At 35.4% G+C, this 17946-nt stretch overlaps 1 protein-coding gene across 1 annotated transcript; it reads right to left on the bottom strand.

The window, feature by feature from the left end:
- Nucleotides 1–596: 596 nt before the first annotated feature.
- LOC139901840 (leucine-rich repeat extensin-like protein 2) lies at nt 597–1781 on the bottom strand. Its single transcript, XM_071884513.1, has one exon. It carries the CDS (start codon nt 1779–1781, stop codon nt 597–599), a length of 1185 nt encoding a protein of 394 aa, XP_071740614.1.
- Nucleotides 1782–17946: the final 16165 nt, after the last annotated feature.

The raw sequence follows: 17946 nt of genomic DNA, 5'->3' as shown, positions 1-17946 counted from the left end.
TAGTATGGAATTATTGGAGGTGGTGAAGTGTAGGATACTCCAATTACTGGTGGTATAGGGGTGTTATCTGATGGTGGTGGTGGGTGTGATTGATAATGATGAGGTGGTGAACGATGGTGGCTAGTGGGTGGTGGAGGTGGCAGTGGTGGGGTCGGTAGAGTGCAGCCGACTGATGGTGGAGGTGGTGGCAATTGGTAACTTCCCTGTGGATATTGGTGCCATCTGTGTGGTGGTGATTGGTGGTTGCCCGGCGGTGATTGGTGACTTCCGTGTGGTGGTGATTGATGGCTGCCAGGTGGTGGTGATTGGTAGTTGCCCGGTGGGGGTTGATGGCTTTCATGTGGTGGTGATTGGCAGCTGCCTGGTGGTGATTGATGACCACCAAGTGGTGGCGATTGGTGACTCGGGGGTGGTGATTGATGACTTCCATGTGGTGGTGATTGGTGGCTTCCAGGTGGAGATTGGTGGCCTCCTGGTGGTGGCAATTGGTAGCTTCCAGGTGGAGATTGGTGGCTGCCAGGTGGTGGTGATTGGTAGCTTCCAGGCGGTGATTGGTGGCTTCCTGGTGGTGGAATGGTTGGAGACGTCATCGGTGGCTAAGGTGGTAGTTGAGGAGACGGTTGACCAGAAGGCGGCATTGGAATTGGCCCCGTTGTCGGAGGCCGAGGCGGCCTCGGTACCAAACTCGAACCACCACATTGCAAATTCCTACAATCAACAGGCCTAGCATCTCTAGAACTACACTGCCTAACAGACCTTTGATTCATTCTTCCAACAATACAATTCTGCCCATCATCAAACACCTTACCACCACCCGAACACGAAGGCGCTTCGCCCATAAAATAATTAAATGAATAAGTAAAATTCAACAACCGCGGTAACCTACAAATAGCATCATGCACCACCCCGGTCAGCCTATTATGCGCCACATTCAACTGTTCGACACTTCTCATTCCGGCTATCGCACCCGGTAACAGGCCTTGTAAGTTATTAAAACTAACATCGAAAACCGTTACTTGTTTCAATAACCCGACCTGAACCGGAATACACCCGGTTAAGTTATTATTCATCAGAATAATCTCATTTAATGTTTTTCTCATTTTCCCAATGCTCGGGGGAATACATCCCCCGAGATCATTATTCGCTGGAACCAAAACATATACCGGAGAATTACCTAAATTCTTTGGTATCCCAAACCTAAACTGGTTATCATTTAAGAAAACCGCGTCAAGGTTTTTATCAAACAATGCATGTGGAAGCGGCCCTTCAAATTCGTTAAACCGGAGATCTAAAAACTTTAAATGAGGCAATGACAAGGCTACTATTGGGAATAGCCCAACGAAACGATTATTACTCAAATCGAGCTCATGCAGTAATCTTAAATTCTTAAAAGTTATCGGGACCGTCCCACAAAACTGATTCGAGCTAATATGAAAAAGAGCGAGATCGGTTAAAAGGCCAAGTTCGTGTGGGAGGTAACCCTCGATATTCGCGTGGTTTAGATCGATCCCGGCGACAACCCGAATAGATGGGTTGAATGGAAACGGGGCGCAGTACACGCCTGTGTAGGAACATACATTCGGGCCGATCCAATTAAATGTAAAGCCAAATGGGTCGGACATAATAGCTTGTTTCCATGCTTGTAGAGCAATGTAGGCTTGTATAAGTCTTGGGTTTTCAAAAGTGAGAGCTGGGGTGGTGGTGGTGTTGTCTGCGGCGGTGGACAGGTGGAGGACGGAGGCGGAGAAGAGGAGGGTGAGGAGGAGATACGGTGGAGGCATGGTGGTTGGGTTTTAGAGAAAAAGTGGAAATATATGAGAGTAAATAGGGAGCGTTAAGGGGACTGTGTGCATAAATGGGACAACGAGTAGTTACTGCTTAAGTTTCCACCAATGTCAGAATTTAAAGCTTGGTTTTAATATTGTGTTATTCATTATTTATTCTATTATATTCATTATTTTTTCTATTATACTACGTATTTGTGTTATTTATATTTGTTTTATTTAATTATATTTAATATTTATTTTATGGATTGATTTGTTCAATTGATTGATTGAGGTTAGGGGTGTTCAGAATATCCGAATCCGAATCCGAATCCGCAATCCGAATTATCCGAAAACCCGATCCGAAAGTATCCGAAAATTCGGATATCTGGATTTTCGGATATCCGAAAATCGGATATCCGGATTTTCGAATTCGGATAGATTTTTCAAAATTTTCGAATATTCGGATAATCCGATATCCGAAATTAAATACACTTATTATTGATATATATTTATATTTACATATATTATGTTATACTTTTATAACTTTAGGGGCCCAATAAGTAAAACTTTGAACATTTAAGAGTTACAGATAGCAAACAACTAGATCTAAAATTGAGATCCGGCTTTTCACTCTGTACGACTCACGAGTCCCAACCCTTATCTAATCTTTGTTAGTTATATTTTGGTTAGAAGGAAAAATGGAGTTTTGTCCCACATTGGTAGAAGAGTGAAGTTGGAGGTGAACCCCTTGGCTATAAAAGGAGGTCATGGGATTACTTTCAAATTGCACCAATCAATACAATTTAAGTATTTGATTATTTCTTTCTTTCTTACCCTTGTTTGAGAGTTGTATTAGTTAAATATTTTGACGTGTGTAGTTGGCTTAAGAGAGTCGTCTATATCATTGTAACAATTTGTGATATAGTGTATTTCTCTTTGGGGGAGGGGGGGGGGGTGGGGGTGGTTTTTCTCCTGTTTTGGAGTTTCCACGTTAAATTTTGTATTGTGTATTGTTCTTATTTCTTTACTATTATTGTTGGGCTGGGTGGTGGGAATTAGTGATGAAATGTCCCGTTCTTATTGATTAAAAAACGTTCCATATTAATTGATTTCGTTGCGAGGTTTTGACCTCTATATGAGACGTTTTTTTTTCAAAGACTGCATTCATTTTTAAAACAAACCATAACCTTTATTTCATAAATAAAGGTTTAAAAAGCTTTACGTAGATTATCAAATAATGCTAATCTAAAATATCCTGTTTACACACGACCATTACATAATGGTTTACAATACAAATATGTTACATCGAAATCAGTTTCTTGAATGCAGTTTTTACACAATATCATACAAACATGGACTCCAAATCTTGTCCTTATTTTAGTATACAACAGCGGAAGCTCTTAGTATTCACCTGAGAATAAACATGTTTTAAACGTCAACAAAAATGTTGGTGAGTTATAGGTTTAACCTATATATATCAAATTGTAACAATAGACCACAAGATTTCATATTTCAATACACATCCCATACATAGAGATAAAAATCATTCATATGGTGAACACCTGGTAACCGACATTAACAAGATGCATATATAAGAATATCCCCATCATTCCGGGACACCCTTCAGATATGATATAAATTTCGAAGTACTAAAGCAACCGGTACTTTGGATGAGGTTTGTTAGGCCCAATAGATCTATCTTTAGGATTCGCGTCAATTAGGGTGTCTGTTCCCTAATTCTTAGATTACCAGACTTAATAAAAAGGGGCATATTCGATTTCGATAATTCAACCATAGAATGTAGTTTCACGTACTTGTGTCTATTTTGTAAATCATTTATAAAACCTGCATGTATTCTCATCCCAAAAATATTAGATTTTAAAAGTGGGACTATAACTCACTTTCACAGATTTTTACTTCGTCGGGAAGTAAGACTTGGCCACTGGTTGATTCACGAACCTATAACAATATATACATATATATCAAAGTATGTTCAAAATATATTTACAATACTTTTAATACATTTTGATGTTTTAAGTTTATTAAGTCAGCTGTCCTCGTTAGTAACCTACAATTAGTTGTCCACAGTTAGATGTACAGAAATAAATCGATAAATATTATCTTGAATCAATCCACGACCCAGTGTATACGTATCTCAGTATTGATCACAACTCAAACTATATATATATTTTGGAATCAACCTCAACCCTGTATAGCTAACTCCAACATTCACATATAGAGTGTCTATGGTTGTTCCGCAATATATATAGATGGGTCGACATGATAGGTCGAAACATTGTATACGTGTCTATGGTATCTCAAGATTACATAATATACAATATAAGTTGATTAGGTTATGGTTGGAATATATTTATTACTAACTTTCACATAGGTAAAATGAGTAGTTTTTATCAATCTTGTTTTACTCGCCATTTCTTCGTTTCTAATCCGTTTTGAGTGATTCCAGTGGCCACGGTTTCGTATTGAACTTAAATTTATGAATATAAATAGAAAAAGTATAAGTTTATAGTCGAAAATACAAGTTACAAGTCGTTTTTGAAAGAGATAGTCATTTCCGTCGAAAGAACGACATCTTGATGACCATTTTGAAAAACATACTTTCACTTTGAGTTTAACCATGATTTTTGGATATAGTTTCATGTTCATAAGAAAAATCATTTTTGCAGAAGTATAGCTTTTAAATCAAAGTTCTTCTTAGCTTTTAATTATCCCAACCAAAACAGCCCCCGGTTTTACTACGACGGCGTATATCCAGTTTTATGGTGTTTATCGTGTTTCCGGGTTTTAAATCATTAAGTTAGCATATAATATAGATATAGAACATGTGTTTAGTTGATTTTAAAAGTCTAGTTAGAAGGATTAACTTTATTTGCGAACAAGTTTAGAATTAATTAAACTATGTTCTAGTGATTACAAGTTTATAACGTTGAATAAGACAGCTTTTTATGTATGAATCGAATGATGTTATGAACATCATTACTACCTCAAGTTCCTTGGATAAACCTACTGGAAATTAGAAAAATGGATCTAGCTTCAAAGGATCCTTGGATGGCTTGAAAGTTCTTGAAGCAGAATCATGACACGAAAACAATTTCAAGTAAGATTTCCACTCGAAATAAGATTGTTATAGTTATAGAAATTGAATTAAAGTTTGAATATGATTATTACCTTGAATTAGAAAGATAACCTACTGTAAGTAACAAAGGTTTCTTGATCTTGGATGATTACTTGGAATGGATTTAGAAAACTTGGAAGTAAACTTGCAATCTTGGAAGTATTATTGATTTTATGAAACTAGAACTTTTGGAATTTATGAAGAACACTTAGAACTTGAAGATAGAACTTGAGAGAGATCAATTAGATGAAGAAAATTGAAGAATGAAAGTGTTTGTAGGTGTTTTTGGTCGTTGGTGTATGGATTAGATATAAAGGATATGTAATTTTGTTTTCATGTAAATAAGTCATGAATGATTACTCATATTTTTGTAATTTTATGAGATATTTCATGCTAGTTGCCAAATGATGGTTCCCACATGTGTTAGGTGACTCACATGGGCTGCTAAGAGCTGATCATTGGAGTGTATATATGAAATGTCCCGTTCTTATTGATTAAAAGCGTTCCATATTAATTGATTTCGTTGCGAGGTTTTGACCTCTATATGAGACGTTTTTCAAAGACTGCATTCATTTTAAAATAAACCATAACCTTTATTTCATCAATAAAGGTTTAAAAAGCTTTACTTAGATTATCAAATAATGATAATCTAAAATATCCTGTTTACACGCGACCATTACATAATGGTTTACAATACAAATATGTTACAACGAAATAAGTTTCTTGAATGCAGTTTTTACACAATATCATACAAGCATGGACTCCAAATCTCGTCCTTATTTAAGTATGCGACAGCGGAAGCTCTTAATATTCACTTGAGAATAAACATGCTTTAAACGTCAACAAAAATGTTGGTGAGTTATAGGTTTAACCTATATATATCAAATCGTAACAATAGACCACAAGATTTCATATTTCAATATACATCCCATACATAGAGATAAAAATCATTCATATGGTGAACACCTGGTAATCGACATTAACAAGATGCATATTTAAGAATATCCCCATCATTCCGGGACACCCTTCGGATATGATATAAATTTCGAAGTACTAAAGCATCCGGTACTTTGGATGGGGTTTGTTAGGCCCAATAGATCTATCTTTAGGATTCGCGTCAATTAGGGTGTCTGTTCCCTAATTCTTAGATTACCAGACCTAATAAAAAGGGGCATATTCGATTTCGATAATTCAACCATAGAATGTAGTTTCACGTACTTGTGTCTATTTTGCAAATCATTTATAAAACCTGCATGTATTCTCATCCCAAAAATATTAGATTTTAAAAGTGGGACTATAACTCACTTTCACAGATTTTTTACTTCGTCGGGAAGTAAGACTTGGCCACTGGTCGATTCACGAACCTATAACAATATATACATATATATCAAAGTATGTTCAAAATATATTTACAACACTTTTAATATATTTTGATGTTTTAAGTTTATTAAGTCAGCTGTCCTCGTTAGTAACCTACAACTAGTTGTCCACAGTTAGATGTACAGAAAAAAATCGATAAATATTATCTTGAATCAATCCACGACCCAGTGTATACGTATCTCAGTATTGATCACAACTCAAACTATATATATTTTGGAATCAACCTCAACCCTGTATAGCTAACTCCAACATTCACATATAGAGTGTCTATGGTTGTTCCGAAATATATATAGATGTGTCGACATGATAGGTCAAAATATTGTATACGTGTCTTTGGTATCTCAAGATTACATAATATACAATACAAGTTGATTAAGTTATGGTTGGAATAGATTTATTATCAATTTTCACGTAGCTAAAATGAGAAACATTATCCAATCTTGTTTTACCCATAACTTCTTCATTTTAAATCCATTTTGAGTGAATCAAATTGCTATGGTTTCATATTGAACTCTATTTTATGAATCTAAACATAAAAAGTATAGGTTTATAGTCGGAAAAATAAGTTACAATTCATTTTTGTAAAGGTAGTCATTATAGTCGAAAGAACGACGTCTAGATGACCATTTTAGAAAACATACTTCCACTTTGAGTTTAACCATAATTTTTGGATATAGTTTCATGTTCATAATAAAAATCATTTTCTCAGAAAAACAACTTTTAAATCAAAGTTTATCATAGTTTTTAATTAACTAACCCAAAACAGCCCGCGGTGTTACTACGACGGCGTAAATCCGGTTTTACGGTGTTTTTCGTGTTTTCAGATTTTAAATCATTAAGTTAGCATATCATATAGATATAGAACATGTGTTTAGTTGATTTTAAAAGTCAAGTTAGAAGGATTAACTTTTATTTGCGAACAAGTTTAGAATTAACTAAACTATGTTCTAGTGATTACAAGTTTAAACCTTCGAATAAGATAGCTTTATATGTATGAATCGAATGATGTTATGAACATCATTACTACCTCAAGTTCCTTGGATAAACCTACTGGAAATGAGAAAAATAGATCTAGCTTCAAAGGATCCTTGGATGGCTTGAAAGTTCTTGAAGCAGAATCATGACACGAAAACAATTTCAAGTAAGATTTTCACTCGAAATAAGATTGTTATAGTTATAGAAATTGAATTAAAGTTTGAATATGATTATTACCTTGTATTAGAAAGATAACCTACTGTAAGTAACAAAGGTTTCTTGATCTTGGATGATTACTTGGAATGGATTTAGAAAACTTGGAAGTAAACTTGCAATCTTGGAAGTATTCTTGATTTTATGAAACTAGAACTTTTGGAATTTATGAAGAACACTTAGAACTTGAAGATAGAACTTGAGAGAGATCAATTAGATGAAGAAAATTGAAGAATGAAAGTGTTTTTAGGTGTTTTTGGTCGTTGGTGTATGGATTAGATATAAAGGATATGTAATTTTGTTTTCATGTAAATAAGTCAAGAATGATTACTCATATTTTTGTAATTTTATGAGATATTTCATGCTAGTTGCTAAATGATGGTTCCCACATGTGTTTGTTGACTCACATGGGCTGCTAAGAGCTGATCATTGGAGTGTATATACCAATAGTACATACATCTAAAAGCTGTGTATTGTACGAGTACGAATACGGGTGCATACGAGTAGAATTGTTGATGAAACTGAACGAGGATGTAATTGTAAGCATTTTTGTTAAGTAGAAGTATTTTGATAAGTATCTTGAAGTCTTTCAAAAGTATATGAATACATATTAAAACACTACATGTATATACATTTTAACTGAGTCGTTAAGTCATCGTTAGTCGTTACATGTAAATGTTGTTTTGAAACCTTTAGGTTAACGATCTTGTTGAATGTTGTTAACCCATTGTTTATTATAACAAATGAGATGTTAAATTGTTATATTATCATGATATTATGATATATAATATATCTTAGTATGATATATATAGAGTTAAATGTCGTTACAACGATAATCGTTACATATATGTCTCGTTTCGAAATCATTAAGTTAGTAGTATTATTTTTACATATGTATTTCATTGTTAATACACTTAATAATATATTTACTTATCATTTAACATAATTAACCAAGTGTATCAATATCTTAATATGATTCATATGTACCTAGTAAGACGTTGTTATAACGATAATCGTTATATATATCGTTTTCGAGTTTCTTAAATTAATAGTCTCATTTTTATGTATATAACTCATTGTTAAAATACCTAATGAGATACATACTTATAACAAAATCATGTTAACTATATATATAACCATATATATGTCATCGTATAGTTTTTACAAGTTTTAACGTTCGTGAATCACCGGTCAACTTGGGTGGTCAATTGTCTATATGAAACCTATTTCAATTAATCAAGTCTTAACAAGTTTGATTTCTTAACATGTTGGAAACACTTAATCATGTAAATAACAATTTCATTTAATATATATATAAACATGGAAAAGTTTGGGTCACTACAGTACCTACCCGTTAAATAAATTTCGTCCCGAAATTTTAAGCAGTTGGAGGTGTTGACGTATCTTCTGGAAATAAATGCGGGTATTTCTTCTTCATCTGATCTTCACGCTCCCAGGTGAACTCGGGTCCTCTACGAGCATTCCATCGAACCTTAACAATTGGTATCTTGTTTTGTTTAAGTCTCTTAACCTCACGATCCATTATTTCGACGGGTTCTTCAATGAATTGAAGTTTTTCATTGATTTGGATTTCGTCCAACAGAATTGTGAGATCTTCTTTAGCAAAACATTTCTTCAAATTTGAGACGTGGAAAGTGTTATGTACAGCTGCGAGTTGTTGAGGTAGCTCCAGTTGGTAAGCTACTGGTCCGACACGATCTATAATCTTGAATGGTCCAATGTACCTTGGATTTAGTTTCCCCCGTTTACCAAATCGAACAACGCCTTTCCAAGGTGAAACCTTAAGCATGACCATTTCTCCAATTTCAAACTCTATATCTTTTCTTTTACTGTCCGCGTAGCTCTTTTGTCGACTCTGGGCGGTTTTCAATCTTTGTTGAATTTGGATGATTTTCTCGGTAGTTTCTTGTATTATCTCCGGACCCGTAATCTGTCTATCCCCCACTTCACTCCAACAAATCGGAGACCTACACTTTCTACCATAAAGTGCTTCAAACGGCGCCATCTCAATGCTTGAATGGTAGCTGTTGTTGTAGGAAAATTCTGCTAACGGTAGATGTCGATCCCAACTGTTTCCGAAATCAATAACACATGCTCGTAGCATGTCTTCAAGTGTTTGTATCGTCCTTTCGCTCTGTCCATCAGTTTGTGGATGATAGGCAGTACTCATGTCTAGACGAGTTCCTAATGCTTGCTGTAATGTCTGCCAGAATCTTGAAATAAATCTGACATCCCTATCAGAGATAATAGAGATTGGTATTCCATGTCTGGAGATGACTTCCTTTAAATACAGTCGTGCTAACTTCTCCATCTTGTCATCTCCTATTATTGGCAGGAAGTGTGCTGACTTGGTGAGATGATCAACTATTACCCAAATAGTATCATAACCACTTGCAGTCCTTGGCAATTTAGTAATGAAATCCATGGTAATGTTTTCCCATTTCCATTCCGGGATTTCAGGTTATTGTAGTAGACCTGATGGTTTCTGATGTTCAGCTTTGACCTTAGAACATGTCAAACATTCTCCAACATATTTAGCAATATCGGCTTTCATACCTGGCCACCAAAAATGTTTCTTGAGATCCTTGTACATCTTCCCCGTTCCAGGATGTATTGAGTATCTGGTTTTATGAGCTTCTCTAAGTACCATTTCTCTCATATCTCCAAATTTTGGTACCCAAATTCTTTCAGCCCTATACCGGGTTCCGTCTTCCCGAATATTAAGATGCTTCTCCGATCCTTTGGGTATTTCATCCTTTAAATTTCCCTCTTTTAAAACTCCTTGTTGCGCCTCCTTTATTTGAGTAGTAAGGTTATTGTGAATCATTATATTCATAGATTTTACTCGAATGGGTTCTCTGTCCTTCCTGCTCAAGGCGTCGGCTACCACATTTGCCTTCCCCGGGTGGTAACGAATCTCAAAGTCGTAATCATTCAACAATTCAATCCACCTACGCTGCCTCATATTCAGTTGTTTCTGATTAAATATGTGTTAAAGACTTTTGTGGTCGGTATATATAATACTTTTGACCCCATATAAGTAGTGCCTCCAAGTCTTTAATGCAAAAACAACCGCGCCTAATTCCAAATCATGCGTCGTATAATTTTGTTCGTGAATCTTCAATTGTCTAGACGCATAAGCAATCACCTTCGTTCGTTGCATTAATACACAACCGAGACCTTGCTTTGATGCGTCACAATAAATCACAAAATCATCATTCCCTTCAGGCAATGACAATATAGGTGCCGTAGTTAGCTTTTTTCTTCAATAATTGAAATGCCTTCTCTTGTTCATCCTTCCATTCAAATTTCTTCCCTTTATGCGTTAATGCAGTCAAGGGTTTTGCTATTTTGGAGAAATCTTGGATGAATCTTCTGTAGTAACCAGCCAATCCTAAAAATTGACATATATGCTTCGGAGTTTTTAGGGTTTACCACTTTTCAACGGTTTCGATCTTTGCCGGGTCCACCTGGATACCTTCTTTATTCACTATGTGACCGAGGAATTGAACTTCTTCCAACCAAAATGCACACTTTGAAAACTTAGCATACAGTTTTTCTTTCCTTAATACTTCTAGCACTTTTCTCAAATGTTCTTCGTGCTCTTGATCATTCTTTGAGTAAATAAGTATGTCATCGATGAAAACAATGACAAACTTGTCAAGATATGGCCCACACACTCAATTCATAAGGTCTATGAACACAGCTGGTGCGTTAGTCAATCCAAACGACATAACCATAAACTCGTAATGACCATAACGCGTACTAAAAGCAGTTTTTTGGAATATCATCCTCCTTTACTAGCATTTGATGATATCCAGAACGTAAATCGATCTTCGAATAAACCGACGAGCCTTGTAGTTGATCAAATAAGTCGTAAATTCTCGGCAGTGGATAACGGTTTTTGATGGTAAGTTTGTTCAACTCTCTGTAGTCAATACACAACCTAAATGTACCATCCTTCTTCTTGACAAACAAAACAGGAGCTCCCCATGGTGATGTGTTTGGTCGAATGAAACCACGTTCTAAAAGTTCTTGTAATTGGCTTTGCAGTTCTTTCATCTCGCTGGGTGTGAGTCTGTAAGGAGCACGAGCTATTGGTGCAGCTCCTGGTACAAGATTTATTTGAAATTCAACGGATCGATGTGGGGGTAATCCCGGTAATTCTTTCAAAAATACATCGAGAAATTCTTTTGCGACGGGAACATCATTGATGCTCTTTTCTTCAGTTTGTACTTTCTCGACGTGTGCTAGAACAGCATAGTAACCTTTTCTTATTAGTTTTTGTGCCTTCAAATTACTAATAAGATGTAGCTTTGTGTTGCCCTTTTCTCCGTACACCATTAAGGGTTTTCCTTTTTCTCGTATAATGCGAATTGCATTTTTGTAACAAACGATCTCTGCTTTCACTTCTTTCAACCAGTCCATACCGATTATCACATCAAAACTCCCTAATTCTACTGGTATCAAGTCAATCTTAAATGTTTCGCTAACCAGTTTAATTTATCGATTCCGACATATATTATCTGCTGAAATTAATTTACCATTTGCTAATTCGAGTAAAAATTTACTATCCAACGGCGTCAATGGACAACTTAATTTAGCACAAAAATCTCTACTCATATAGCTTCTATCCGCACCCGAATCAAATAAAACGTAAGCAGATTTATTGTCAATAAGAAACGTACCCGTAACAAGCTCCGGGTCTTCCTGTGCCTCTACCGCATTAATATTGAAAACTCTTCCGCGGCCTTGTCCATTCGTGTTCTCCTGGTTCGGGAAATTTCTAATAATGTGTCCCGGTTTTCCACATTTATAACAAACTACATTGGCATAACTTGCTCCGACACTACTTGCTCCGCCATTACTCGTTCCGACACCATTTGTTCCTTTTGTTCTGTTAACTCCTGGTCCGTAGACCTCACACTTCGCCGCGCTATGACCATTTCTTTTACACTTGTTGCAAAATTTGGTGCAGAACCCCGAGTGATACTTTTCACACCTTTAGCATAGCTGCTTCTGATTGTTATTGTTGTTGCGATTGTTATTGTTGTTGGGACGATTGTTGTAGTTGCTGTTGTTGTTGTTGTTGTTGTTGTTGTTGTTGTTGTTGTTGTTGTTGTTGTTGTTGTTGTTGTTGTTGTTGTTGTTGTTGTTATTGTTGTTGCTGTTGTTGTTGTTGTTGTTGTTGTTGTTGCTGTTGTTGTTGTTGTTGTTGTTGTTGTTGTTGTTGGGCCGTTTGTTGTAGTTGCGATTGATGTTGCGATTGTTGGGATAATTGTTGCGATTATTATTGTAATTGCTGTTGTTGTTGTATTGGTGATTCTTATCACCATTTTCCTCCCACTTTATTTTGACTTGCTTCACATTGGCCTCTTCAGCCGTCTGTTCTTTAATTCTTTCCTAAATCTGGTTCACTAGTTTGTGTTCCATTCTATATGCCTGTTGTATGGAGGCGGGCTCGTTTAAACTTATATCTTCTTGGATTCTTTCCAGTAATCCTTTCACAAATGCGTCGATCTTCTCTTCCTCATCTTCGAACGCTCCCGGACACAATAGGCACAATTCTGTGAATCGTCTTTCGTACGTGGTAATATCAAATCCTTGGGTTCGTAACCCTCTAAGTTCTGTCTTGAGCTTATTGACCTCGGTTCTGGGACGGTACTTCTCGTTCATCAAGTGCTTGAATGCTGACCACGGTAGTGCGTACGCATCATCTTGTCCCACTTGCTCTAGATAGGTATTCCACCATGTTAACGCAGAACCTGTGAAGGTATGCGTAGCGTACTTCACTTTGTCCTCTTCAGTACACTTACTTATGGCAAACACCGATTCGACCTTCTCGGTCCACCGTTTCAATCCGATCGGTCCTTCGGTCCCATCAAATTCCAAAAGTTTGCAGGCAGTGAATTCTTTGTAGGTGCATCCTACACGATTTCCTGTACTGCTAGATCCAAGGTTATTGTTGGTATGTGGCGCAGCCTGTACTGCGGCTATGTTTGAAGCTAGAAAAGTACGGAATTCCTCTTCATTCATATTCACGGTGTGTCGAGTAGTCGGTGCCATTTCCTTCAAAATAGTCAAATGGAACAAGTTAATCATACAGAATATTAAGAGTAGTTAATAGTATTTCGTAGCATAATATGAACTCATTTATAAAAGCTTTTTCTTCATATTAGCGTTTTATAAGTTTAAATTCGGGTAGTACCTACCCGTTAAGTTCATAGTTAGTAGCTAATATACAATTCAACTACTGCAATTCTATATGAAAAACTGATTATAATAATATTTCGCGTTCAAACTTTTGTACAATATTTTACAAACTTACAATACCGCTTATTTTACATAAAGCATGAAATATAGCACACAATAACTTTAATACAAGATAGTTGTGAAGATAATTCTAGCTAGTACACAAGTCGTTCAGCAAAGGCAATAAAGACACATAATTCATACGTCCAGAAACAAGTCATGCATTCTGGTTTTACTAGGACTACTTCCCATCCTTGGTCTTGTGGAACATAACTGTTATGGCCATTGATAAGACAGCGTGTTGTAACGTCGTCAAAGGGACGAGGGTTACGTAATGACCAACAGTCTCGTAATAACCTAAAAATCTTATTTCTTACCCCAATTACCGACTCCGTCACTTGTGGGAACGTTTTGTTTAATAGCTGTAGGCCGATGTTCTTTTTCTCACTTTGGTGAGAAGCGAACATTACTAACCCGTAAGCATAGCATGCTTCTTTATGTTGCATGTTAGCCGCTTTTTCTAAATCATGAAGTCCTATATTCGGATACATTGAGTCAAAATAATTTCTTAACCCGTTGCGTAAAATAGCATTTGGGTTCCCCGCAATATATGCGTCAAAGTAAACACATCGTAACTTATGGGTTTCCCAATGTGATATCCCCCATCTTTCAAACGAAAGTCTCTTATAAACCAAGGCATTCTTGGAACGTTCTTCGAATGTCTTACAAACTGATTTCGCCGTAAATAGTTGTGCCGAAGAATTCTGACCGACTCTAGACAAGATTTCATCAATCATGTCTCCGGGTAGGTCTCTTAAAATATTGGGTTGTCTATCCATTTTGTGTTTTTATACTGTAAAATAGACAAGAGTTAGATTCATAAAAAAAAATACTTATTAATACAAGCAATTTTTACATATATCATAAAGCATAAGCACACTATATTACATATATTACACCACACGAATACAACTATCTTATTCCGACTCGCTCATTTCTTCTTCTTCGGTTTTGGTTCATTTTGCCAAGTTTCTAGGGATATATGATGTTCCCCTAATACTAGCTGTCGTTTTCCACAACGGTTTAGAAAAACCTGGTGGTTTAGAGGTTCCCGGGTCATTGTTACAACTTAAGGACTTCGAGGGTTGACGATACATATAAAGTTCATCGGGGTTGGAATTAGATTTCTCTATTTTTATGCCCTTTCCCTTATTATTTTCTTTTGCTTTTTTTAAATTCAGTTGGGGTAATTTCTATAACATCATCGGAATTCTCGTCGGAATCCGATTCATCGGAGAATTGGTAATCCTCCCAATATTTTGCTTCCCTGGCGGAAACACCATTGACCATTATTAACTTGGTCGGTTGGTTGAGGATTTTCTTTTACTTAACCGTTTTATTATTTCCCCCACCGGTTCTATTTCCTTATCCGGTTCCTCCTCTTCCGGTTCTGATTCTTCTTCCGGTTCTGATTCTTCTTCCGGTTCCTCTTCGGGAACTTGTGAATCAGTCCAATATATATTTGACTCTTCGTTATTATTAGGTGAGTCAATGAGATTTGTGCTAGAGGTAGACATCTATCACACAATATCAAACATGTTAAGAGATTAATATATCACATAATATATACATGTTAATAATATATAGTTTCCAACAAAAATGTTAAGCAATCATTTTTAAAGAAAACATGGTCGAAGTCCAGACTCACTAATGCATCCTAACAAACTCGATAAGACACACTAATGCAAATTTTCTTGTTCTCTAAGACCAACGCTCGGATACCAACTGAAATGTCCCGTTCTTATTGATTAAAAACGTTCCATATTAATTGATTTCGTTGCGAGGTTTTGACCTCTATATGAGACGTTTTTCAAAGACTGCATTCATTTTAAAACAAACCATAACCTTTATTTCATCAATAAAGGTTTAAAAAGCTTTACGTAGATTATCAAATAATGATAATCTAAAATATCTTGTTTACACGCGACCATTACATAATGGTTTACAATACAAATATGTTACAACAAAATAAGTTTCTTGAATGCAGTTTTTACATAATATCATACAAGCATGGACTCCAAATCTCATCCTTATTTAAGTATGCGACAGCGGAAGCTCTTAATATTCACCTGAGAATAAACATGCTTTAAACGTCAACAAAAATGTTGGTGAGTTATAGGTTTAACCTATATATATCAAATCGTAACAATAGACCACAAGATTTCATATTTCAATATACATCCCATACATAGAGATAAAAATCATTCATATGGTGAACACCTGGTAATCGACATTAACAAGATGCATATTTAAAAATATCCCCATCATTCCGGGACACCCTTCGGATATGATATAAATTTTGAAGTACTAAAGCATCCGGTACTTTGGATGGGGTTTGTTAGGCCCAATAGATCTATCTTTAGGATTCGCGTCAATTAGGGTGTCTGTTCCCTAATTCTTAGATTACCAGACTTAATAAAAAGGGGCATATTCGATTTCGATAATTCAACCATAGAATGTAGTTTCACGTACTTGTGTCTATTTTGTAAATCATTTATAAAACCTGCATGTATTCTCATCCCAAAAATATTAGATTTTAAAAGTGGGACTATAACTCACTTTCACAGATTTTTTACTTCGTCGGGAAGTAAGACTTGGCCACTGGTCGATTCACGAACCTATAACAATATATACATATATATCAAAGTATGTTCAAAATATATTTACAACACTTTTAATATATTTTGATGATTTAAGTTTATTAAGTCAGCTGTCCTCGTTAGTAACCTACAACTAGTTGTCCACAGTTAGATGTACAGAAAAAAAAATCGATAAATATTATCTTGAATCAATCCACGACCCAGTGTATACGTATCTCAGTATTGATCACAACTCAAACTATATATATTTTGGAATCAACCTCAACCCTGTATAGCTAACTCCAACATTCACATATAGAGTGTCTATGGTTGTTCCGAAATATATATAGATGTGTCGACATGATAGGTCGAAACATTGTATACGTGTCTATGGTATCTCAAGATTACATAATATACAATACAAGTTGATTAAGTTATGGTTGGAATAGATTTGTTACCAATTTTCACGTAGCTAAAATGAGAAACATTATCCAATCTTGTTTTACCCATAACTTCTTCATTTTAAATCCGTTTTGAGTGAATCAAATTGCTATGGTTTCATATTGAACTCTATTTTATGAATCTAAACAGAAAAAGTATAGGTTTATAGTCAGAAAAATAAGTTACAAGTCGTTTTTGGAAAGGTAGTCATTTCAGTCGAAAGAACGACGTCTAGATGACCATTTTAGAAAACATACTTCCACTTTGAGTTTAACCATAATTTTTGGATATAGTTTCATGTTCATAATAAAAATCATTTTCTCAAAATAACAACTTTTAAATCAAAGTTTATCATAGTTTTTAATTAACTAACCCAAAACAGCCCGCGGTGTTACTACGACGGCGTAAATCCGGTTTTACGGTGTTTTTCGTGTATCCAGGTTTTAAATCATTACGTTAGCATATCATATAGATATAGAATATGTGTTTAGTTGATTTTAAAAGTCAAGTTAGAAGGATTAACTTTTATTTGCGAACAAGTTTAGAATTAACTAAACTATGTTCTAGTGATTACAAGTTTAAACCTTCGAATAAGATAGCTTTATATGTATGAATCGAATGATGTTATGAACATCATTACTACCTCAAGTTCCTTGGATAAACCTACTGGAAATGAGAAAAATAGATCTAGCTTCAAAGGATTCTTGGATGGCATGAAAGTTCTTGAAGCAGAATCATGACACGAAAATAATTTCAAGTAAGATTTCCACTCGAAATAAGATTGTTATAGTTATAGAAATTGAATTAAAGTTTGAATATGTTTATTACCTTGTATTAGAAAGATAACCTACTGTAAGTAACAAAGGTTTCTTGATCTTGGATGATTACTTGGAATGGATTTAGAAAACGTGGAAGTAAACTTGCAATCTTGGAAGTATTCTTGATTTTATGAAACTAGAACTTTTGGAATTTATGAAGAACACTTAGAACTTGAAGATAGAACTTGAGAGAGATCAATTAGATGAAGAAAATTGAAGAATGAAAGTGTTTGTAGGTGTTTTTGGTCGTTGGTGTATGGATTAGATATAAAGGATATGTGATGTGTGAAGCTAAGGGGTATAAA

Source organism: Rutidosis leptorrhynchoides, chromosome 3, assembly GCF_046630445.1.
Source record: "Rutidosis leptorrhynchoides isolate AG116_Rl617_1_P2 chromosome 3, CSIRO_AGI_Rlap_v1, whole genome shotgun sequence".
In the NCBI taxonomy this organism is placed as follows: domain Eukaryota; kingdom Viridiplantae; phylum Streptophyta; class Magnoliopsida; order Asterales; family Asteraceae; genus Rutidosis; species Rutidosis leptorrhynchoides.
This window is presented reverse-complemented; position numbering and strand designations above follow the sequence as displayed.